This window comes from Dysidea avara, chromosome 14 (assembly GCF_963678975.1).
Source record: "Dysidea avara chromosome 14, odDysAvar1.4, whole genome shotgun sequence".
Lineage (NCBI taxonomy): Eukaryota > Metazoa > Porifera > Demospongiae > Dictyoceratida > Dysideidae > Dysidea > Dysidea avara.
This window is the reverse complement of record NC_089285.1, coordinates 5,363,690-5,390,734: the sequence shown is the minus strand read 5'-3', so window position 1 is coordinate 5,390,734 and position 27,045 is coordinate 5,363,690. Positions and strand designations below refer to the sequence as shown.

The following is a 27,045-nucleotide window of genomic DNA, read 5'->3' as shown; positions in this document are numbered from 1 at the left end:
GTTACCAGAGTTTAGGCTATGCCTAGTCTGGCGCAGCCGCCCCTTCGCATAAAGAGGAAGGGTCTGGTCACTCTAACATTCAAAATTTGTACCGTGTTACAGAAAACAGGTAACACCAATCAGATCGTGTTGTTGGTAATTACTAATTTTAGTGACGTTTGTTTTGGAGATACCATAGATACTAGAGAATTACATAACGTGTGGAAGACAGTTTTGTGAAGATGCGATACGATTGAGGCTGCTTGTAGTCGCCAATAGGGCATTCTTTAAAAGAAGAAAAGATCGAGGTAGTAAAAGTCTTGTGTAGTTGGATTTGATGTCTCATTCTACTGTCTAATCAATATGGAAAGAAACTTTGATTATGTAGCAGTTGTTTGTTACGAGAACTACTTACTTTGTATGGTCATCAGAAGTGCCATTCTTGCTGCCATTATTGTGATGTAATGCTTACACTGTTACAACTCTGTAGTGCTAGAGTGACCAGACCTTTCCTCTTTATGCGAAGGGGCGGCCGCACCAGACTAGGCTACGTCACTGATCTAGGTAAGGACATTACACAAAATCCAGGTTTGATAAGTGCCATGCGTATCAATCCATGCCACGTGAAAATACATTGCATGCGAGTGGCAAATGGGAAACAATACAGTGGCCTTAACATAGATTAAAATATTTTTTAACGAATTAAAGATAACACTATTTGGAACGGGGGGTTGAATCGAACAAGAGTAAAAAAAAAAGCAGCGTACCTCTATTACATCCTGGGGATCATCATCAGAGTTCACGCCTCAGCCGCCTCTCACCCAATACGTTAACGTAGCCTGCGTAGGGCAGGCGTCCTCCATTTTCACCAGGTGCTTTATACTATTGCGTCACGAAACGAATGGAATTCGTCATCAAAGGAATACCGTAAATAACATGCTAATGTGCTAAAATAACACAGTAGTGTGCTGTTTCTGTTAAGCAGCACGCTGGTGTGCTAAAATTGCACGTCTAAGTGTGCTAATCAAAGTGTGCTGTTTTTCAATGTAGTCAGTTAAGCACACTGGTGTGTTGAAGTTTCTGAAATAACACACCTAAGTGTGCTGTTTTTTGTGAAACAGCACATCTGTTTTTACTGTGTGTGACTAGTGTAGTGACTGAATTGCATTGTACAAGCTTACCACTATCTCAAATACTTAATCGTTGGTTAACTATTGCTATCACATTCCCTGCAGCATAAGGATAAGACTTATAAGTGGAGCAGAGCATAATAAATAATAGTGAAATTGATTAACCCTTTGAAGACCAAAGTCCAATGTATTGGACACAAGTACATGGGCTGGTATAAGCTGTTATAACTACTTATCAGTACACAATAGAAAGAATTCGCTAACACCATGATACTCACCATGAAATTCCTGACAAAATCACACAAGTATCGCTTTGTTTGAAGAGAATCTGCTGCTAGGCCACAAAAAAACAGTAGCTCTTCCATTATCGTCCACCATTACTCTACGCCTGCTACTTATCTTGATGGTACTTTGTCCTAGTGCATCAAACTAAACGCCATCAGACTTAGCATGTGATGGCGATTCAATTTGTATACAAAAGTAGGACTAAAACGAATATTCTAAATGAAAGAACGAATATTTTTAGTCAAGAATGAATAATAGAATATTCTATATAGTGTAACACTGAAATAAAGTGTATATGTGTTATTTCTTATTATTCAATTGTAAAACATCATTAAAATTTGATATCTTAAAACCTCAGTAGGCAGCTTTTGAAATTGTCTGATGATATAGCTACTAGAGGTGTACCAATAAGGATTTTTCAGTTGTATCGATATCCGATTAATTTGTACCTAAAAGAGCTGATACTGATTATATACCAATTAAATTATTGTATATTCTGTAAATTGTAAATCAAATAGAACTACATGTGTAGCTACTGTATGATGTATATTCTAATGATTTGTAGCATTGAAAAAAGAGAAGTGATGTAACTTTGCTATATTGCTCGACTACCTATGGTGGTGTGGCCTCTATTACACAACCCAGACAATGAGGCACCACAAATATTTTAATACATGCTTCCTTGTCCAGATTACTCCGTGTTTTGATTAGTTACCAAGATGGCTGTTATACACAGATGATCAGTTTAGTTTTCCTGTAGTGCAGTTTTTTATCTTATAACAGCTACTGTTCTGGGTAATAATATTTAACACTAATAGCAACACTCACACGTGCAGTCGTATGGCTTATCGTAACTTAGCATTTCATAGAATAGTATAGAGAGTAGGGCTGAGCGATACTGCCATTTTAGTATCACGATCGATACTAAAGCCACTATTCACGATACTGAATAGTTCACGATACTTACAAATAAGTCAATCATAGCTGGTGCTACATAGTGTATTCCTCAGTATTCCTCCAGGAAGTCTTCAAAAGTAGCATCAAACTAGCCACTGTCAACCTTGTTTACAGCAACAGCTATTGTAACACATGCTTTGAAGTTATGTTATGGTGTTCACACCTCTCTGCAGGGGTAACCAGGTTATGACTTACAAGGATTCTTAGCCTAGTACTGCATAACAAATAGATTTTTAATGACAGAAATGTACAGGCATGGTATCACGATAGTTAATAACAAAATATCATGATATCGATACTTTCAAAATATCGCGATATATCGCTAAAACGGTAGTATCGCTCAGCCCTAATAGAGAGGTTTTCTATTTGTTTATAGTAAGCAAAAAGGCTTTTCATTTACAGCTGGCCATGCAAACTAATGGATTCATACAGCGTTTGTGCCCATTATTACTGAATATGGAAGGCATATCGGCAATCGATCTGATCACCCTCATGATCACCAATCCGTACATCTCTCCAGTGTCTGCTGTTGTTGAAGTTGTAGAGACCGACAAAGATTCCTCATTACTAGTGTCTGTCATCTTTACTATAATTTCGATGTTTTGAGTTACAATAATTGCTTCGAACGAATTTGAATCAAATACGAATTTGAATATTTGGTGTATTCGTTTCAGCCCTATACAAAAGATCACGTGACTACCTCGTGAACTCGCGGTAAAGAAATAACAAAGTGGGCGTTCAATAGAGATTACATCGCCAGTTCATTGTTCCAAACAATAATCCGTCTTTGTTTTGCAGAAGACCACTGCCTTCCTTATAACACAAAGTTACACATTCCTCCATACTTGAAAATTAATTCAGTCCTTGAAGGGTAATTAATTAACGTTAGTTTCTACTTATTGCATTGCTCTATATTGACCATTTAGTGGTGGGCTGAAGATTCCCTGAAGGCCCTTAGCTAGCAAGATTCAATAAATCATGTGTGAAAACTAAAATATATTAGTCTAGTAGTCCAGCCCAGTGATTAGTTGTATCCCTGGGACAATATGATTTTTTTTAAAGTAAAGTTTTGAACATTCTTTAGCATTAAAAAAGTAACTAATCTAAAGACTGGATAGTTTCTTAGTTGCAATTCCATTATGGTATCTTGAGCACAGTAGGGATATAACACTTCTTATTGTTTTACTGTGATTTAATATCATGGACTACTCCAACTTGTTTCAGTTCTTTTTATTGATGTGGTATGGTCCCTACTCTAGTTGAAAATTCCAAATTTTTTCGTGTACTTGTAACAATGAATAATCTCTGGCATCAGCGCTATCACTTCTCATGTCTCTGAAAGAGTGCTTGAATGGTCACTCGTAGCAAATCGCAATCGTGTGCTAACAGGGAGAAGTAGACTATACTCAACACGCAGAGACGCTATGCATAATCTTCTAAGTCTAATAAGTGCTGTTGAGTATTTGATTAACGCTGCAACAAAACCCAAAGAAGCTCACACAACGGAATCCTGTAATTTTATTATTATTTGGCTTCTTTAGTATACGGAGCTGCTGCCAATAGTGTAATGGTGAAGAGAAAAATTTTCGAGGTGTAGGGTGGTTGGCGATCTGTGGAATACAGGCTTATTAATAGGTCATGGACACTCGGTAAGCATAGCTATATAGTTTTTAGCACGAAAAAGTGGATAACTTTTGCTGTACATGAGTGAAACCAAATAATATGAAGATGAACAAAATGGCAAATTTCAGTTTTGTCCTAAATACACGTACTGTTTCCTTTTCACTTGATACTTACTAGTGGACCAATACTAATTGCAAATAACCACCAGAGGGTTGTTTTGAGTTGGAGGATGCTTTCCAAGGTGGTTTTTAGGTGTGCTTTCTATTAGAGTTTTTGCAAAAAAAGCATGAACGATCCCTATTATGAACCCACTATCGTGGTTCATGATATTAAAGTTTGAGCTCCTTAGTGTATAGCAAGCATTAAGATATGGCTACCATTTACCAAGTAGTTCTGTTTATTTGGTGGTTGGTATAACATGATCCAGCAATTCAACCAGTGATTATTGAGAATGTGATGGTTGAAAGAGTTTAGTCTTCTGTGTGATGCTACAGTGTTGAGTACACCTACTGCATTCAATTTATAGACATATGTCACAACTTTAATGATGGGTGGCAGCAGATAATGTTCCTACATTTGTTGTTGATATGAATGATGCAGTATAGTTCACTTGGCTGTTAGCTGCACAGTACAAGCCAACATTATTAAAGATAATATGACATGCTACCATATAATGGATTATTTTCGAAGGAGTTTAATTTTCAAAATATTCGGAAAGCACAGGTTCTATGATAATTTAACTCTTTGAATATAAATCCACCTACACGGCAATCGAGTATACCACAATCGATTTCTAACTTTACGTGAGACCTCGTGCAGAACAAGAACAGTGTGAAATATTCATTGCGTTATGGCTTTACATTGCTATTTTAAACCCATCTCCAGCAAGTTTCCGGATCCTAATAGACCTTTGTCTAACAAAATGCCATCAGTGGCAATCAGGGAGGCGAATAAAAGTGTAGAGCAGGCTACCAAAAATGGCAGCAAGAAACGTAGCAGAGAAAAATATGGCAGTTTTACATCTACACAGGCAGCCCAAGTTGCAAAGTTTGCCGTTGACCATGGGAATCAAACGGCCATTCTTCGACATAGCAAAGAATTTCATGTGGAGATAAAGGACAGTATGCTTAGTACCTGGAAGTCTAAATATTGTAATGCAATAAAAGAGTGCCAGAAAGAAGGGAAGTACGCTGAATCAGGAGAAATTGTTGTGACCAGTTTACCCAGCAAGAAACGAGGAAGACCACTGTTAATAGGAAATGAGCTTGACAAGCAAGTTCAGAGTTACGTTTGTGCTACACGTGATGGAAAAGGAGCTGTTACCACAACAGTGTTTTAGCAGCTGGAGAAGCTATATTAAAGCATTGCAATGAAAAGCTTTCCATGATAACGGAGGTCCAATTAAACTCACCAGACATTGGGCTAAATCTTTACTTAATCGCATGAATTATGTAAAGCAAAAAGCTACCACCACTGCAAAAATAGATCTATCACATTTTGATGAACTTAAAGAACAGTATATTTTAGATATAAAGGTTGTGGTGGAAATGATGAAGATTCCAATTGAACTTGTGTTTAACTGGGACCACACTGGGATCAACATTGTCCCTGGATTACAATGGATCATGGAGCCAAAAGGGTCAAAAAGGGTTGAATTAGCTGGTCTTAATGATAAGCGCCTTTTTGTTGTTAAAGTGCCTCCAAATTGTACTGACCGTCTTCAACCCATGGACTTGTCAGTGAACAAAGCTGTAAAAGAATTCTTAAGGAAGAAATTTCAACAGTGGTACTCTAGTGAGGTAGAAAGCCTTTGCCGCTAGAATGGAAATTCACTCCTGTGGGTTTACACATGAGTAAGCTGAAACCACTTAGAGCAGACTGGCTTGTGGAAGCACACTGTTACTTGCAGAATAACCCTTCATTGGCAAAGAATGGATTTCGTGCTGTGGGAATCACAAGTGCTCTAGAATTATAATTAAACTGTGTTTGATAACATTTTTGCTGATTAAGTTGATATGATCATGATGTACGTTTTACAATATTGCAATAATTATTGGTATAATTTTGCATAGCTAAATACAATTAAATGTGTTGTACAAGCATTAAGAATTCTGTACAAGTGGGAATGGAAACAAGCACTCTTTTCAAAGCACTGGACTAGGTGGTGACGCATCGAGCCTTGGTTAAAAGGAGCAAGTTCCTGTTTAAAACAAATGGCCATTGCAAATGCAATAGCAAAGACTCCACAGTCTGCAGTTCCATGCTGCTTTTGTACTTCAACAATTTCTGGCATAGCTGTTGGTCCAAACAAACCACTTATGACTGTCAGTGTTACAGCATCATACAGTGAATCATATGTCATTACCCTGTCTGAGCTGTCATCATGGACAGTGGAGGCAAGGATCCAGTGATTGCTATGACAATGTACCACCTGCAGCCGTCGTGATTTCTCTCCATCCACCTGTTTCTTTGCTTGTAGCAGTGTATTCTGAAGTCCATTATTGTTAGGAAACTGCTTTTTTAGTAACTTTTGAGCAAAGCTTATGATGGTGTCATCTAACTGGTTGCCGTGTAATATTGCTTTCTTGTGAGAGTCAAGTAAAGTTGTGCGGTCAGTTTTAACCCACTGTGTGTCAATATCTTTCTTTTCAGCAGCCATAAAACTTAAGTGGAGCCACTACTGCAATCCAAGTTGTCACTTACAATCATCACTTCATCAGATGATACCGGTATGGGGTGACTCTCAGGGTGACTGGTACTTGGTATCAGTATAGTGGGTGCTTCCACAGGCTCTAGCTTGATCTTCTTAAGTGGCATTTCCAAATCAGACTTCTTTAGAGCGAGATCCAACAATTTGCATTTAGTCTTCAGGAGTTCTTGATCTGAACAGGTAAATCTCAATTTGCACGGAATATGCATGCCAGATGCCACCTTGCTCTAGGTCATAAGAATGTCTACTGCCAGTAACTTTGCACGTTATTGTCCCGGACTAAAGAAATACGGAACAAACCGACGAGATTTCTCTTCACATGTGGCCAACAACTTGACTTTCTTCAACGATGGCTACGGTTTCCTGTTGGCAAAACAAAATTTCTCCTACAGGAGCAGCCCATATGTCTTTATAAACATGATATCTCCTGACGACTGTAGCAATTTTGATTGGACCACTACACATGCTAGCCATCTTGACGCACACTAGCGAAATTATTTTTAGTGGCACTAATGCTAGGCAATTGACTTCGAAATTTAAACTTTCAAAATTTATTTTAGCAGCTGCTCTTCGAAAATTTCCCCTTCGAAAATAACCTGTTATATGGTATTCTGATGCTCTACACCTATAGCATGTACGTGTTCAGTTGGATCCTCAAAACATTTAAAGGTCCACTAAAATGGTAAAATACACTTTGGCTATTTATTATCAATCCTTGCTATTGATGGGATAGGTTGGTGCATGTGATTTAGTTAGATTTTGTTCTGTTTAGTAGATATAACACATTTTAGTGTGTTGTGGTTTGTCAATTATATTACATCATAATACATCAGGGTGCTATTAAAGCGATAGAAGCGTCCATGTACAGCTAGATTCGATGTAATTTCATGTCATATCTAACATAACAACTTGAAAGATCTTGTACTACAACCATTTACAAGCCTACGGGAGATAGTAAGTGAATTTACACTGGTCTTGTAGTGAAGAACGCTCGAGAACACCTGTTTAAGGGACTGTAAATCAACAGTACAGTGGTTGAAACACATTTATGTTTATTTTTTAAATGTTTTGAATACATTTAGGGTCCAATACAGTGAATGGAGGTAGAGAAATGCGAGGAAAAACAATTGCAATAATGCCACTGGCAAGATATGCACGAGATATTATCCCTACCAGGTGGAGAAGTTACTCAGGAAAGTATATCATAGATACCATTGTTTGTTTTGTGGTACTGCTATCCCAGCTTTGTAAACAAATCGAACTAATCTTAGTTCAGTGAAGCATAATGAAGCGTGAGCTTCGAGGTGAGCCAAGCTTTGAAGTGCGAAACATACAGGACGAACTGTTACAGGCAACTACAGAATAAGTCCCCTATTGTCTTCCAGCAAAACATTCAAGTAATCTTGGAACACTATGAAGTTGAAAAGAAGAGCTTGGTGTTGTCACTTGCACATTTATAGACTTTCACCGTTTATCCTTTCCCACTGCAAAGTGTGCAATAATAATACTTCCGGTTCTCTCACAACATGATGCAACTAGACTTTGTGGCTTAATATCTCGGAACACAATTGAATTATTAAAAAGGTGTTTTTTGTACATTGTATGATACAAACAACCTATGTATTTGTTCAATAAAAATGCAAGTGAATTTTCCATTTTCAGTGGACCTTTAATATGTAATTCAAGGATACAATTACACATAATCTTGAAATTTGGCTCATTTGTAGCACTGCTTGACCCGCTAAAAGTATTTCTTCATTCAAATTCCTGACAATATTTACAACCAATCAAAATTTCCACTATACATTTTCTTAGGGAAACCTTAATAGTGCAGTAGATATTTCAACCCTTTCCCAAACTTGTAATGGAGCCAAACCACACATGTCTTGTTTTGTGTAGATAAATAATATAGATTAATTGTGAGAGCCCTATTGAGAACCTTGGTCTAATGTCCTATGAATATCTTCAAAAACAGTGATAAGTTGTGTTTCACATAAGTGGCCAGGAAACTGTTGATTCATCAGAATCAAGACACACAGTAGTGTGTCGTTTGGCTCAAGAAGCCGGCGCGCAACACCCGTGAGTATATTGACAGGAAGAAAGAAAACGCAATTTTCGCACCTCCGTAGCTCTGTGCTGCCTTGATGAAACAAGACGATTTTTACTATGGACACTCCCTCCAACTTCAGTACTCCACATTCCAACTTTGAGCAAAATCGCTTCAAGCATTCCCGAGATATGCGACTTCAAAAATTGACTTAGTTTCTTCGTGTGTTTTTTTCTTCTTCCTCTTCTTTTTATTTTTCTTCCTCTTTTTGCACACTTACGAAAACCGCTATAAAACGCAAACGCAATATCCGATTGCCTTGAAATTTGGCACACACAAGGTGGGTATAAAGGCGCATCTCTGTACCAACTTTGGCAGGAATACGATAAACAGGCAAAGAGTTATTAGCGATTATTCACGAAAAATAACACCAATATGTTGTCACGCCTACAGGGTAAACTGCGTGTGGGAAGAAGCTGAAAATCGGTGGGTGAATAGATTGACTATTGAACTATTGAGCCTCAAACCTTTTTTGGTTTGAAAGACATCGAGCTAAAAACCAGGAAGATACAACGAAAAAACCAACAGTGTGTAACAATTACGTAATCGAGATTAACTAATAAAAAAAAAACCATTACTTTCCATGCCCACCAGAAAAACCACTTGGGGTAATGCTTTGAAATTCGCTGTACAGATGGAGTAATCATCTTAGAAAGAATCTTCAATGGTGTAGAAGAATCAGACTTGAAGTCACAGAGTTATAACACGAAATCAAACTTGGTGTATAGTGCAAGTCATCAAGAATGTCCAAATATTTATCGCACAGTAATCGCACTCACCAAGAATCGGTAACTCTATCTTTTTCGTGAGTCGTAGGCACTACTGTGATGAAGTCACGTATCGATTTTGACGTCAATTGAGCGAACGGTTGCTAATGTATCACCTGTATTATTTTAGCCAATCAGATAGCAAGCGGCATCTTTGATATTTGTGGTTGCCATAGCACAACCATGCGCATTGCATCACAACAATAAATATTTCGCACCTTCTGTTGCTTCCTGTCTGTTGTTTGCTCAATTCAACAAGCTGGAAAATGCATATGTCAAGAAAGCGCAAGGTGTCCCTAAGGGAAAGGGCTTCTGAAATGAATAAGCTAAAAGTTGAGAAGCGTTTGAGGTCTGGTGAGGTTTTTCGTGAGGAGGTCAGAGTTGGAACGTCGGAAGAGATGAGTGAAGATACCAGAGAAGGCACTAGTGCTGTCGACACCGTTCCATTTGAAGATTTGCCGGCACCTTTAGAAGAAAATAGTAGTGATGAGGAAGCCAATGAAGGTGAAGATTACGAAGGTTCGATTGCTGAAGACGAAATTCACGCTATATTTGAGGACTGGGTTAGTGACATGAAGCGCACAGATAAGCAGAAGGTAACGATGATAGTTTATGACAACTACATCCAGAGGTTTGGGTTAACCAAGACAGAAGCTGCAAAGGAAACTGGGCTACTTTTTAGAGTGAATGAGAAGACAATAAGAAGGTGGAGAAAAGATTTTCTGAGCAACAGTGGAGAATTTACTGAAGATTCCAGAGGAAGACACAATAGGTACCATGTGATGATGGACGAGCAATATCGAGATCTTACTTTAGAGTGGGTTCGTGGACATGCATCTGTGAAGGGTATGCCGAACATGACTGCTCGTGATTTTTGTAATTGGGCAAATGGGACCCTGTTGCCTTTGGTAAGGGAGCACCATCCTAGCATACCAGCCAATGTTAGTTTGAGTACAGCTTGTAGGTGGCTCCACAAGCTAGGGTTTCAGCCCTCCAGCACCAAAAAGGGTGTCTACATTGATGGGCATGAGAGGAAAGATGTAGTCGAATACAGAACCCTTTATTTGAGGCGTTTAGAAATTTTGTCCAGTACTCATGCACCCCCACCTCTATGTACAGATGAAGTGTCAGAGCCTTTTATCGGGCCCCAACGTAAACACTTAGTTTTGCTTTTTCATGACGAGAGCACATATCATTCAAACGAGGATCAGGGCTGGATGTGGGCTGAGAAGGAAAACCAGTTAATTAGACCTAAAGGGCAAGGTCGAGGGATAATGGTAAGCGATTTTGTTGATGAATTCAATGGCTTGTTGAGGTTAACGATGGAAGAGTTCGAAAGAGGCAAATTAGAGTATCCTGATTTAAAGCAGACAGCCCGTGTGCTACTGAAGTATGGGGCTGAGGGTGAAGGTTACTGGAACAGTGACAAATTTATTGCCCAAGTTGAACATGTTATTAAAATTGTTAAAGTTAAGTATCCCAGAGAGTTGTATGATGTGATTTGGCTTTTTGACCATAGTTCTGGTCACACAGCTTTTGCTGATGATGCCCTAAATGTAAACAGAATGAATGTACGTTCTGGTGGGGCACAACCAAAGATGCGGGATACTATGTGGAGGGGTAGGGTACAAAAAATGGTACTCCCTGATGGTACGCCTAAAGGGATGAAGAAAGTTTTGATTGAGAGGGGAATTAATGTGACTAAAATGATAGCTGAACAGATGAGAAATGAACTTCAAAAAATGCCAGATTTCAAGTACGAGAAAACCAGGGTTGAAACATTATTGCATTCAAACAATTTTAAAGGTTATTTTATTCCAAAATTCCACTGTGAATTAAACCCCATAGAACGAGTATGGGGACAAAGCAAAAAGTTTACCAGAGCTCATTGTGATTATTCATTTAAGGGGTTAGAAAATACGCTGGACGAATCATTAGATACCATTCCACTGAACACCATAAGGAGATTTTTTAGGAAAATGAGGGACTACTTAGCAGCCTATAGAGAAGGGTTAACTTTGGGTCCACAAATGGAAGCTGCTATAAAGCAGTACAAGTCACACCGTAAAGTCCGAGAATAGATAATTAAGCTTTTAAAACTTCTTGTAAATTCATTACACTAACTAATTTTTAATTTTTTTTTCAGTGCAATTTTTGTATTTATCATGTTCTAATTATAATTCAAGTTTTGTAACCTTATGTTATTGTAGAGTACAGATAAATTGTAATTTATATATGTAAAAAAGCTGGCATAACTTTATGCCATCATTAAAAATCAATATTATTTTTCAGTGGAAAGTTTCCTCCTACCCATAGCTTGGTGGCACTCAAGTGTTAAGCTGGCATCTAGTACATCTGTTGAGAAAAATTGAAATATGCATATTATTAGATATTCATGGTTATTACATCATGGAGGTGGTTGATGATGTCACAAATGTTCCAACTTCCTGCTGTGTGTAGAGTAGCTGTTATATTACCATATTTCCAAATTTGAAACCTGTAAGTGTTTCAGTGGTGGAGTTATGGTCATTAAACTGTCATAGGCCATAAACCACTAATTTTGGACATTTATAATGACTCGCACCGTAGCAAGTGTGAGATCGAGATACTCTAATAGAGCAGTCACCCTAATAGAGCAATCACCCTGAAAATTATTCAACAGATCAGCTAGAAACTAGTAACCTGTATAGAGATAAGCTACAAACAATTCACCTTGTAGAGAAATCATCTAGAAGAAGCTACCTTGTAGGGAGTTCAACTACGTAGTTCAGCTAGAAGAACTCATCTTGTAGAGAGTTCAGCTACAAACAAATTGCCCTGTAGAGGAATCAGCTAGAAGAAGTTATCCTGTACAGAGTTCAGCTACAAATAAACCATCATGTAGAGAGTTCAGCTGCAAACAAATCACCTGTAGAGAGTTTAGCTACAAACAAATTACCCTGTAGAAAGGTCAGCAAGAAGAAGTCACCTTGTAGAGAGTTCAGCTACTAACTAGTGACCCTGTAGAGACATCAGCTAAAAGAAGTTACTTTGTAGAGAGTTCAGTTACAAACAAATCATCCTGTAGAGAGATCAGCTAGAAGAAGTTACCTTGTAGATAGTTCAGTTACGAACAATTCACCCTGTAGAGAGATCAGCTAGAAGGACTCATCTTGTGGAGTGTTCAGTTACAAAGAAACCACCATGTAGAGTTCTGTAATAAATATATGCATTATATATATATATATATATATATATATATATATATATATATATAATTTGTACATTTATTGATAAAATCCGAAATATTGAAAGTATTCATCTGCTTCATCTTTTCTTCTTCCTGTGGAAAAGAAAAAAAAGATAGGTTAAAAAAGCCCCAAAACTGGCCATAGGTCAGCTTTGGGGTATATAAATACAAAAAGAAGTGATATCTAATCCAAAACAGCCAAACTGTAAAAAAAGAGTGCGGCCCTCAAAAAGGCTATGGTAGATGTGAAATCCAAGGTGGCGGCCAAGAAATGGCTGTGATGGTAGGTTAATGGTAAAAATTTTAATAACGACAATTCAGGTGAATTTTGAGCCAAGACCAAGCGGCACCAAAATTCACCTGAATTGTTATTAAAATTTTTACCATTAACCTACCATCATAGCCATTTCTTGGCCGCCACCTTGGATTTCACATCTTTTTTCACCATAGCCTTTTTGAGGGCCGCACTCTTTTTTTACAGCTTGGCGGTTTTGGATTAGATATGATTATCTTCAATATGCTTTGATATGTGGTGTGTATGTGTTCTAGTAACTTGCAACACACTGACATTAAGGAAATGGTTCTATAGTTGCTTGGATTACTACAACCCCTTTTGTTAAATATGGGAATTACATTTGCTGTTAACCAATCTCTTGGAATGTGACCAGAATTTAGGGATTGGGTATAGATCACTGTTAAAACTGGCGCTATTTCCTCAACACAAAGTTTCAGAACATAGGTTGGAATATTATCAGGACCAGTAGCTTTTTTAGTATCAAGAGTTACAAGTAACTTTTGTACACCATTGATGGAGATGGCTATGTCAGGTATATGGGTGTGGGGGGAATCATCACAATTAGGCTGATACGTAAGTGATGTCTTCATTGAATACAGCATAAAAATTGATTGATTACATTAGCCTTATCTTCAGATGTATAGGGGCGTAGGAACCACAGGTGCGCCGGGTGCTGGCGCACCCCTAGGATTTTTATTCTATTATAAAACTCTAGCTTTGTATCAAGTGATCGTATATCATGTGATATGTTCATAATGGATAATCGTCAGAGAAAAATCTATGAGTTTTCGACAAAATTATCCCAGAGCAAATCTGCTAGCACGGGTGCCAAGACAAGAGGAATGTCCAAAATCATAATCATTGATTGCAGCGATGATTCAGATAGTCGGGAAACGGATATGGTGGAACAGACTACGTGCAAATCCATTTCCGATGGCACTCCAGTCCGACGACACGAAGGCGAAGAGAAGATACAGCTGGTGCCACAGGTTAGTGCTGAACAATCAGAAGTACAAATTGAAGGACCAAATTCTCAGGCGTATTCTCTAAGTAGCAGCAATGTCGTAGGTACACTGGAAGTTAGTGTTAGTTCGACGAGGGGCGCAGTAGTTGATGATGTGACTGAGGGTGTGACTGCATGTAGCATGTCAAATAACTCACAGTCATGTGAATGCGTTGGCTGCAGTAATTTAATTATTCCAAATCAGCCATCAGATGTGTCCCAGTCAAAGTTTGTGCAATCCCATCTTAGCAAGGAAAGGCAGCCAGGGCAGAAAAAGCAATACTGCAGAACTATACAGACATCGTGGTATAAGAAGTACCCTTGGATTACTGTTTGTACAAGTCGGTACAAAATATTTTGTAGGGTTTGTTGCTTAGCAAAGCTACATGGGCTAGTGTCAACTTCACTACTTAAAAACTCATCGTTTATAAGTGAAGCTTTGGTAACTGGAACAAGGCCCTTGAAAGATTTGACATGCATGAAAGAAGTGGAATGCACCGTGAAGCAACAGAATGGCTTCATTAGAGGGCATCCAGTATCGACATTGGCTGTATCCTAGATACCAAATCTGCTTCTGAACAGGAGTTTCATAGACACATGCTTTTAAAGTTGTTATGGGCAATCAAATTTTTAGGGAAGCAGGGTCTGGCTATTAGAGGCCATAGTGAAAATTCAGAGACATTTCAGGGCAACCTGTATCAACTTCTGCTATTGCAAGCAGAAGAATGTCCAGGCATGAATGAATGGTTGAAGAAACGTGAGTATATTTCTCCAGTAATTGTAGATGAACTGATAAAATTAATGGGCAAATTGATTATTATAAGCATCATAAATGATGTTAACAGTGCCTGGTGGTATGCTGTAATTGCTGATGAAGCCACTGATATCTCAGGTACTCAGCAAGTATCTGTGTCAGTTTGTTGGGTTAGTAATAGCTATGAGGTTCATGAAGATCTCTTAGGCCTGAAAGAGCTACCTAATACTATAGCTATGACCATCCACCATGAAGTCAAAGATGTATTGATGAGGTGTCCATTGTCTATTTCTTAATGTAGAGGGCAGGCTTATGATGGAGCTAGTAATATGAGTGGCATAAGGAATGGTGCCCAGGCTCTATTTAAGCAAGAAGAACCGAGAGCTCTATATGTTCATTGTTTAGCACACAGTTTAAATTTGTGTGTACAAGATGTTTCTAAAAAGTGTAAGCTTCTTCGAAACACTTTGAATTTTATTTATAATTTGGTTCAGCTGATAAAGTTTTCTCCTAAAAGGTTAAACCTTTTTGAAACATTAAGAAGCGATGTGACATTGAACACAGGAGAAACATTACCTTCACTGAGAACTCTCTGTCCAACTCGCTGGACTGTAAGGCATGGCACTATAGCAATTATTTTAAAGAATTACAAAGTATTGTTGACTGCACTTGATACAATACAGGAAGGACATGATGAATATACTGCAAAGGCGAGTGGTTTGCTGAATCGAATGGAACAGTTTGATACATTTTTCGGCCTAAAGCTGTCTCACCAAATATTTGCTCCAGCTGAGCAATGTTCTACAAATATCCAAGCTGTGGATATCACTGTTCAAGAAGCGATGAAAGATGCCAATATGCTTACTTCTCATCTTAGTTCAATGCAGAATGAAACTACATTCAGTCGTTTTTATGACCATGTTGTCCATGACTCACAGTCTTTAAATGATGAGCCAAAATTGTCGAGAAACCGTAAATTACCTAGAAGGCTGGATCATCTGCACATCATCAACACTCATGTGCAAGAGATATGTATCGGCAAACATACTACGAGGCTATTGATACAGTATCAGAAGAAGTTAAAAGAAGGTTTGATCAATCAGACATCCAATTGATTCTAGATATAGAGACCCTTTTACTAACATCTGCAAATGGTACTGCTGTGGACACATTATCTCAAGCTTTAATAAGATTTCTTGAGGGAGATGTGGATGTAGCACGTTTGAAGGTCCAGTTGTGCATGCTGCATGATGCAATTAAAACTGCACTTAATGGTACTATCAAAAGAGTTACTAATGTTAGAACAATAGCAGATGCCATGTTGCAATCAGAAATGTATAAAAATATGCTTTGTGAAGTCAATAAACTCCTTTTGCTGTACAGTGGCGTAGCTACCATTGAGGCAACCGAGGCAACTGCCTCGGTAAAAAATGCTCAACAATTCAGGCTGAGCAGGCCTGAGTTTTGGCAGCTCGATGTTTCTCTACTAGGCAGCATTTAATACTGTACCACACACATAGAATCTATGGTTGTAGCACTATGCAGGACTGGAGCCCACGGTGACACATTGGCTGGATCACTTGTCAGCTACTTGAATTTGTATTGAGATACTCTAATAGAGCAGTCATCGTAATATACTCTAATAGAGCATTCTGTATAGATTATAGCCACTGTTCTCGTTACTCTGCATGCTGTTCCAGTGAGTCAACTGCATGGCATTCGGAGCTAATTGATCATGCTTATCACGCATTAGCAGTTACAATCAAAATTAGCTATTTCAGAACATAGCTATATTTTCAAAATTTTCCTTGAAAGAGCATATTTCCGGACTCCCTAGCTTGACATGCTTAGTACATGCAGTTGAACATCACATAAAAAAAGATAATCTCTGACTAAATATTACACCAGATCAATAAAAGTATAGTGTATATGACTATGACAGTCCATGGATGGCTTAACCACTCAACCAGAGTAAGTCAATTTTGTGTTAAATACAAATTAAACTATACTCTATTAATTGAGTATGGTATACATATATAGCATTAACTATAAGTTGGAGAATTACTAATGACATGTAGAAAAATGCTCAGAATCTTCTAAAAACGTTTCTTCCATCCAACCCTGTAAATGCTGTACCACCCATGCTTGAAAGTGTACGTGAATCAGTTGAGTCAGGTCCTCTCAATTAGGCCAATGTATAAACTTTGCCTCTGTAAAATTTTTTCCTAGCTATGCCACTGCTGTACTACACATTTCCAGTGACTACTGCCACAGCAGAAAGATCATTTTCAAGCCTCCGTCGAATTAAACATATTTGGAAATACAATGAGCGCATGTAAACTGAATAACTTGTTGCTAATGCATGTTCACCAGCCAAGAACTGATACCTTAGATTTAGTTGCAGTTGCAAGGGAATTTATATATATCAACTCGAGACGAATGAACTATTTCGGGAAAAAATGTGACAGTTATCATGTACTTCTGTATTGTAAGTAATCTGTATGTATTATTGCTACTTATGGGTCATTCCATGTCAAATCACCAAGAAATTGTAGGTTCACCTCTCGGATTTCAGTGTGGTGGCCTACACACATGAATCTATAATGTTTAGAGAACTTGCTGTTAACTATGAGTCTGCTTTGTCATCAGCAAACAATCCTAGTAGCTACCCCTGTCAAGTTCAGTGTGTAACAATGTCATTTCACAAACTACCTACTAATGGAGATACGGTATAATGTAATTTAGCTGATTTCATGTTGTAACTTTCCATATGGTTTCTTGATTGCAAGGGCAACATAGACCTGCTTTTAACCATAAATCACTGGTAATCTGAATTCTGTTACAAGTAACTTACAACAAAGCAATGCCTAGCCATAAGATGTTCATAAACCCCCTTGATAGATGGGCTACAATCACGAATCATTTCACAGCCTGCAAAATCATTGCAGAGTTAGTTATTATGCATTGTTATGGTCAGAACACCAGGTTTATGGTTATCCAACAGGTAAAAGCACCAGTGGCACAATTCCGTGGCAAACATTTAAACAGGCTACTCATGAAATACATATTGACTATGTAATGTATTGCTTCATAATGGTGCTGTCCAGTTTTCCTTGTGATGAACTGAGGCACATCTGGTCATCCAGATTATATGTTACAGTTAGGCATATGTGGAACCATCTTGTCCGTTTGTTACCACATGTGTATCAGCCAGTAGATATACTTCATCCTGATTGTCAACTTGGTCGTCCTGCTGATGTCGATGTCTTTATACGTAGCGCTACTCAACCTGCTCATATTTCTTTCACCGGTTCCTGTGCTGGGGTGGCTGCTGCAACCGGAGAGGTGGCAAAGAATACGAAGAACCTGGCTATAGTGGAGAAGGCAGGAAGTGCATTATTTTACTAGTTGTGAGGTCTGGATGCTATTTGCTGTCAATTCTTCATTCTATTGCTGATCGTACCACTATCTGTAGTGATATTTAACCTAACGTAAAGTAGTTAGGCTCAGTCTGTGGTCATGCCCCCAGTAAAATTGCACATTTTGAGATGCTATTTGGAGGCATTCTTTGAGCGTGTGCAAGATGCTAGTTAGCTACCTGACAAGTGTTATTCTATTTTGTGAATGCCATCCCACTATGGACCTGCGAGTGTGAGAAAGCTTACAATTAATGATAGAACCAGAGACTGACCAAAAGCGCTACCATAATACTATTTAACTATCATTTGAGTTTATTAATTATGAGATAAACTGTTTCCAAAACAGAGAAACAAAGCGAAAGCTAGTATAATGTACATTATTTTTAGAGGCACTTAATAGAGACAAAGTCAACGTGAAGCTGTTCTGAGTGAAAGACAGGTTAGATAAGTGTTGTTTCTGTCCATTGTTACCGTTAAATAAATGCCAAGTATTACATTTAGTTCAGCTTCATCAAATTTAAAAGTATTTTTTATTTGTGACAAGGCTGTGGCCTCACTGGTCACACCTACTCTGACACCAGATATACTACGGTGCGAGTCATTATAAATGTCCACTCCACCTTCTTATTATTGTCTTCTCATTCACTCTAAAAAGTATCCCAGTTCCTTTGCAGCTCCTGTCTTGGTTAACCCAAACCTCTATATGTAGTTGTCATAAACTATCATCGTTAACTTCTGCTTATCTGTGCGCTTCATGTCACTAACCCAATCCTCAAATGTAGCGTGAATTTCATCTTCAGCAATCGAACCTTCGTAATCTTCACCTTCATTGGCTTCCTCATCACTACTATTTTCTTTTAAAGGTGCCGGCAAATATTCAAATGGAACGGTGTCGACAGCACTAGTGCCTTCTCTGGTATCTTCACTCATCTCTTCTGACGTTCCAGCTCTGACCTCCTCACAAGAAACCTCACCAGACCTCAAACGTTTCTCAACTTTTAGCTTATTCATTTCAGAAGCCCTTTCCCTTAGGGACACCTTGCGCTTTCTTGACATATTATGCATTTTACAACTTGTTGAAGTGGCAAACAACAGACAGGAAGCAACAAAAGGTGCAAAATATTTATTGTTGTGATGCAATGCGCATAGTCATGCCATGGCAACCACAAATATCAAAGATGCCGCTTGTGATCTGATTGGCTAAAATAATACAGGTGATACATTAAAAACCATTCGCTCAATTGACGTCAAAATCGATACGTGACTTCATCACAGTAGTGCCTACGACTCGTGAAAAAGATAGAGTTACCGATTCTTGGTGAGTGCAATTACTGTGCAATATATATTTGGACATTCTTGATGACTTGCACTATATAGCTAGTGGAAATTTAATCCCTAATTGAGTCATGTTCTGTGATTCCTAATCCAACTTAAAAATCCTAATTTTACTTATACTTAATTGTTTACTTTTAGAATTACAAGTACACGCAAAAAAAATTTGGAATTTTCAACTAGAGTAGGGACCATAGCACATCGATAAAAAGTACTGAAACAAGCTGGAGTAGTGCATGATATTAAATCACAGTAAAACAATAAGAAGTGTTATATCCCTACTGTGTTCAAGATACCATAATGGAAATGTGCAGTAGGGATGTAACACTTCTTATTGTTTTATTGTGATTTAATATCATGTGCTACTCCAGCTTGTTTCAGTACTTCTTATCGATGTTCTACGGTCCCTACTCTAGTTGAAAATTCCAATTTTTGTGTACTTGTTTGTTAACTTTTTTGTAAGTAATAGTATTATGACTGGTAAACCCACGCATTACGTGAAAGAAATGGCACTATGTGCCCCAGCTATCATTATCGCCTGAAAAGTGAAGTATCCATTGCGCTTCGTTGTCAGCTATGTTAGACCTGTTTCACAGCATTACGAATCAAGAACTGCTCGAAAAGCACCTATGCAATCAAAATAGCCACTATGAAAAATTCAGGTGATGTCCGTTACAAAGGGAAGCCATCACGTACTACTGCCAATCGACACTTGTGCTGTCAACATAGATGAATGGGACACAAAGGAGTACACTGGTAAGTCCATGAAGAAGGCATTGTACGTACTGCAGTATGCCAAAAGACACCTCTTGGGGTGAAGCAATGTCGAACAACAAAAATATCAAACCCGTAGTCCTAGCTGTTATCAAGTTACGCTTGTCTGAAGGCATCAGTCAGTCAGTCAGTAGAAATTTCATTTAATTAAAAAATTCTGTAGCAACTTGTTGAAAGCAGTTTGAGTTGATCTGAAGACGTGCTTGGACTTAGTTTTACCTAACCAATACTGTCTCATCATCGTCGGGGAAAAGTGAGGCTAGTGTTTGGGTGATGTTTTTTCATGGGCCACAGCCACTCCTTTGTGGTCCCTACTATACAGTACTATCATACTGTATGATGACAGGTGAACCCACGCATACTGCATCAAGAGAAAGAATTGAGTTAATGTTTTTGTCCAGATGCATGCCTAAACTGTCAATTACCGTATAGAGGGAAAAATTTGAAAGGTTAAATGTTCAAACTTGATTGTAAGTTTGAAAAAAATTTTGAAACAGTTCCTCTAGAGTACCTTGCACTGTAGATAATTAACTACGTAGAAAGATTCATAAAGTTAACTGGAGGAAGCTAGCAATGATTGTGTTGATCACGTAGCTACAGTAGAGTTTGCTGCTTGTTCAGCATAGTTATTCGTATAAATAACCATGTGGCTTTGGTAGAATTACGTCTAGCTACCTCTTGGCATGAACCATGTTGTTTGGCAGGGTTTGTATGGTCTTAATCCACTGAGTGGCCTACAGATGAAGTCATGATTCAGTAGTTAACATTTTTCAGCCTCCCAGATACACATTTGCTATCATTTCACTCAGGCTAGGATAAAGATTTTCTCGAGCTCTTAGGCTTCAAGACTCATGGTGTCACTCATGGTATAGCTTACATCATGTTCACCCTTAATTCCAGTTGCCCCGGCAGTGCCTATAGTTAACTGATAAAAGTAGAAAACATGCACTCAAACTTGGTTTATAGCTACATTTTCATTTGATTGTCATGCACTTTTAAGATGTGGGTATAATATAGATCATCTAGCTAGCTATTTCTGACAAATTACAAAAAAAACTTTTCCAAAAATGCATTGTTATTTTTGAATTGTTTGAAAATTTCCTGCTATACAGTACTGACTCAAATGTGAAGTGGCCATTACACTAATGTTCAGCCCATTACAACTTTACAAATGAAGAGCAGTAGAAGAACCTCTTCTGCAATCAATCCAGTCACCACAGAAGGTACGGACTATTTCTGTTTGCAAACATAGAGAGGCCATCAGACGCTATCACGAAATTGACACTTTGGGTAGTCAGTGAAAGAAATGAGACACAAAGGAGTGCAAAGGTAAGTCCATCATGATGTTATCAAGTTACACTTGTCTGAAGTCAGGAAGGCAGTTAGTCAGTAGAAAAATTCATTGAATAATTGTAGCAATATACTGGAAGCATTTAGGGTCATATTGAAAGCACTTTTGGCTGGTTATACCAATACTGCTAAGGTGCCAGGAAGGTATTCTGAAGCTGGTTTTGGGTGATATTTCTGGCCAGAAGAACATAATCCCTAATAGACATTAATACTATACTGTATGGAACTATGATACAGGTGAACTGCCTGATCTTGCTCCTCTAGTACATGCCTAGATTTTTACCAGAAAGATTTATGAGGTGAGGCTCATTGTTAGAAATTGAAATCTGAACAAAGTGCCCATGAAGCCACTTTTATTTCTGAAGAGGAACCTGGCTGTATGCTCCTTTAGTCAACATTGGTGTAAACTGTTCACTCACGTGTTATCTGGGCCAGCACAGGTGAGTCTTGTACTGTGATTGTATCACTGGCCAAGTCATAGGTTGCTGGGCTAATCGAGATGCAGAATCTAATGCATGCAAACATACTGATGTTTCGTGATTTTTAAGTTGATTTTGTGTTATTTGTTTACCTAAATAATTGTCGTTACATGTTAACATTAATGTAAGATTATAGCCAATACATTTAACCAAGAGTACATAATAAAAATAAGGAGGGAGAGTGTCTAACTGCCAATACAGCCTGTACAAAATCACTGCGTATTATTGAATAGACAATGATCTTTGAACAAATTAACACTTTTACTGATGATAGAGATCTGTTGATAGGTGTTGAGTGCTGTTGATAAGTGTTGAATAATGTAAAGCTTTTGCTCTACCAATGTGTGGATTGTCTATAATACGCAGTGATTTTGGCTGAAGGTGTCCTAGTTAGACACTCTCCCTCCCTATTTTTATTATGTACTCTTGATTTAACTATTTTTCTTTTACTTTATGTGATTGTGTATAACTACACACATGATGATGATTGTGATTTGGATATTCAGCTTGTAAGTTGATCTTGTGTTACTATAGTATATTTGTTTACCTAAATAGTTGTCGTTACATGTTAACATTAACATAAGATTATAGCCAATACATTTAACTATGGTTCTTTTACCTTATGTGATTGTGTATAACTACACAAATGATGATGATTGTGATTTGGATATTCAGGGGGTAAGTTGATATTGTGTTACTATGGTGTATTTGTTTACCTAAATAGTTGTCGTTACATGTTAACATTAACGTAAGATTATAGCCAATACATTTAACTATTTTTCTTTTACTTTATGTGATTGTGTATAACTACACACATGATGATGATTGTGATTTGGATATTCAGATTGTAAGTTGATATTGTGTTACTATAGTGTATTTGTTTACCTAAATAGTTGTGGTTACATGTTAACATTAACTAAGATTATAGCCAATACATTTAACTATTTTTCTTTTACTTTATATGATTGTGTATAACTACACACATGATGATGATTGTGATTTGGATATTCAGTTGGTAAGTTGATATTGTGTCACTATAGTGTATTTGTTTACCTAAATAGTTGTCGTTACATGTTAACATTAACGTAAGATTATAGCCAATACATTTAACTATTTTTCTTTACTTTATATGATTGTGTGTAACTACACACATGATGATGATTGTGATTTGGATATTCAGAGAGTAAGTTGATATTGTGTTACTATAGTGTATTTGTTTACCTAAATAGTTGTCGTTACATGTTAACATTAACTAAGATTATAGCCAATACATTTAACTATTTTTCTTTTACTTTATATGATTGTGTATAACTACACACATGATGATGATTGTGATTTGGATATTCAGTTGGTAAGTTGATATTGTGTCACTATAGTGTATTTGTTTACCTAAATAGTTGTCGTTACATGTTAACATTAACGTAAGATTATAGCCAATACATTTAACTATTTTTCTTTTACTTTATATGATTGTGTATAACTACACACATGATGATGATTGTGATTTGGATATTCAGTTGGTAAGTTGATATTGTGTCACTATAGTGTATTTGTTTACCTAAATAGTTGTCGTTACATGTTAACATTAACGTAAGATTATAGCCAATACATTTAACTATTTTTCTTTTACTTTATATGATTGTGTATAACTACACACATGATGATGATTGTGATTTGGATATTCAGAGAGTAAGTTGATATTGTGTTACTATAGTGTATTTGTTTACCTAAATAGTTGTCGTTACATGTTAACATTAACGTAAGATTATAGCCAATACATTTAATTATGTTTCTTTTACTTTATATGATTGTGTATAACTACACACATGATGATGATTGTGATTTGGATATTCAGAGAGTAAGTTGATATTGTGTTACTATAGTGTATTTGTTTACCTAAATAGTTGTCGTTACATGTTAACATTAACGTAAGATTATAGCCAATACATTTAACTATTTTTCTTTTACTTTATATGATTGTGTATAACTACACACATGATGATGATTGTGATTTGGATATTCAGTTCGTAAGTTGATATTGTGTTACTATAGTGTATTTGTTTACCTAAATAGTTGTCGTTACATGTTAACATTAACTAAGATTATAGCCAATACATTTAACTATTTTTCTTTTACTTTATATGATTGTGTATAACTACACACATGATGATGATTGTGATTTGGATATTCAGTTCGTAAGTTGATATTGTGTTACTATAGTGTATTTGTTTACCTAAATAGTTGTCGTTACATGTTAACATTAACGTAAGATTATAGCCAATATATTTAACTATTTTTCTTTTACTTTATGTGATTGTGTATAACTACATACATGATGATGATTGTGATTTGGATATTCAGAGAGTAAGTTGATATTGTGTTACTATAGTGTATTTGTTTACCTAAATAGTTGTCGTTACATGTTAACATTAACGTAAGATTATAGCCAATACATTTAACTATGTTTCTTTAACTTTATGTAATTGTGTATAACTACACAAATGATGATGATTGTGATTTGGATATTCAGAGAGTAAGTTGATATTGTGTTACTATAGTGTATTTGTTTACCTGAATAGTTGTCGTTACATGTTAACATTAACGTAAGATTATAGCCAATAGATTTAACTATTTTTCTTTTACTTTATGTGATTGTGTATAACTACACACATGATGATGATTGTGATTTGGATATTCAGAGAGTAAGTTGATATTGTGTTACTATAGTGTATTTGTTTACCTAAATAGTTGTTGTTATATGTTAACATTAACTTAAGATTATAGCCAATACATTTAACTATTTTTCTTTTACTTTATGTAATTGTGTATAACTACACAAATGATGATGATTGTGATTTGGATATTCAGGGAGTAAGTTGATATTGTGTTACTATAGTGTATTTGTTTACCTGAATAGTTGTCGTTACATGTTAACATTAACGTAAGATTATAGCCAATAGATTTAACTATTTTTCTTTTACTTTATGTGATTGTGTATAACTACACACATGATGATGATTGTGATTTGGATATTCAGGGTGTAAGTTGATATTGTGTTACCATAGTGTATTTGTTTACCTAAATAGTTGTTGTTATATGTTAACATTAACTTAAGATTATAGCCAATACATTTAACTATTTTTCTTTTACTTTATGTGATTGTGTATAACTACACACATGATGATGATTGTGATTTGGATATTCAGTTCGTAAGTTGATATTGTGATACTATAGTGTATTTGTTTACCTAAATAGTTGTCGTTACATGTTAACATTAACGTAAGACTATAGCCAATACATTTAACTATTTTTCTTTTACTTTATATGATTGTGTATAACTACACACATGATGATGATTGTGATTTGGATATTCAGTTGGTAAGTTGATATTGTGTCACTATAGTGTATTTGTTTACCTAAATAGTTGTCGTTACATGTTAACATTAACGTAAGATTATAGCCAATACATTTAACTATTTTTCTTTTACTTTATATGATTGTGTATAACTACACACATGATGATGATTGTGATTTGGATATTCAGAGAGTAAGTTGATATTGTGTTACTATAGTGTATTTGTTTACCTAAATAGTTGTCGTTACATGTTAACATTAACGTAAGATTATAGCCAATACATTTAACTATTTTTCTTTTACTTTATATGATTGTGTATAACTACACACATGATGATGATTGTGATTTGGATATTCAGAGAGTAAGTTGATATTGTGTTACTATAGTGTATTTGTTTACCTAAATAGTTGTCGTTACATGTTAACATTAACGTAAGATTATAGCCAATACATTTAACTATGTTTCTTTAACTTTATGTAATTGTGTATAACTACACACATGATGATGATTGTGATTTGGATATTCAGTTCGTAAGTTGATATTGTGTTACTATAGTGTATTTGTTTACCTAAATAGTTGTCGTTACATGTTAACATTAACGTAAGATTATAGCCAATACATTTAACTATGTTTCTTTAACTTTATGTAATTGTGTATAACTACACAAATGATGATGATTGTGATTTGGTTATTCAGGGAGTAAGTTGATATTGTGTTACTATAGTGTATTTGTTTACCTGAATAGTTGTCGTTACATGTTAACATTAACGTAAGATTATAGCCAATAGATTTAACTATTTTTCTTTTACTTTATGTGATTGTGTATAACTACACACATGATGATGATTGTGATTTGGATATTCAGGGAGTAAGTTGATATTGTGTTACTATAGTGTATTTGTTTACCTGAATAGTTGTCGTTACATGTTAACATTAACGTAAGATTATAGCCAATAGATTTAACTATTTTTCTTTTACTTTATGTGATTGTGTATAACTACACACATGATGATGATTGTGATTTGGATATTCAGGGAGTAAGTTGATATTGTGTTACCATAGTGTATTTGTTTACCTAAATAGTTGTCGTTACATGTTAACATTAATGTAAGATTATAGCCAATAGATTTAACTATTTTTCTTTTACTTTATGTGATTGTGTATAACTACACACATGATGATGATTGTGATTTGGATATTCAGGGAGTAAGTTGATATTGTGTTACCATAGTGTATTTGTTTACCTAAATAGTTGTCGTTACATGTTAACATTAACGTAAGATTATAGCCAATAGATTTAACTATTTTTCTTTTACTTTATGTGATTGTGTATAACTACACACATGATGATGATTGTGATTTGGATATTCAGGGAGTAAGTTGATATTGTGTTACCATAGTGTATTTGTTTACCTAAATAGTTGTTGTTATATGTTAACATTAACTTAAGATTATAGCCAATACATTTAACTATTTTTCTTTTACTTTATGTGATTG

General features: G+C 36.3%; 1 protein-coding gene and 1 pseudogene across 1 annotated transcript; both read left to right on the top strand.

Moving 5' to 3' along the window:
- The first annotated feature begins 9,760 nt into the window (after positions 1 to 9,760).
- On the top strand, positions 9,761 to 11,856 carry LOC136244513 (uncharacterized). The gene has a single exon (XM_066036096.1). It carries the CDS (start codon positions 9,825 to 9,827, stop codon positions 11,637 to 11,639), a length of 1,815 nt encoding a protein of 604 aa, XP_065892168.1. The 5' UTR covers positions 9,761 to 9,824; the 3' UTR covers positions 11,640 to 11,856.
- Positions 11,857 to 13,837: 1,981 nt separating this feature from the next.
- On the top strand, positions 13,838 to 18,247 carry LOC136243982 (zinc finger MYM-type protein 1-like; annotated as a pseudogene).
- Positions 18,248 to 27,045: the final 8,798 nt, after the last annotated feature.

Excerpts from the sequence above, each read along its gene's own strand:
- LOC136244513 (XM_066036096.1), top strand. The coding sequence starts at position 9,825 with ATGCATATGTCAAGAAAGCGCAAGGTGTCCCTAAGGGAAAGGGCTTCT.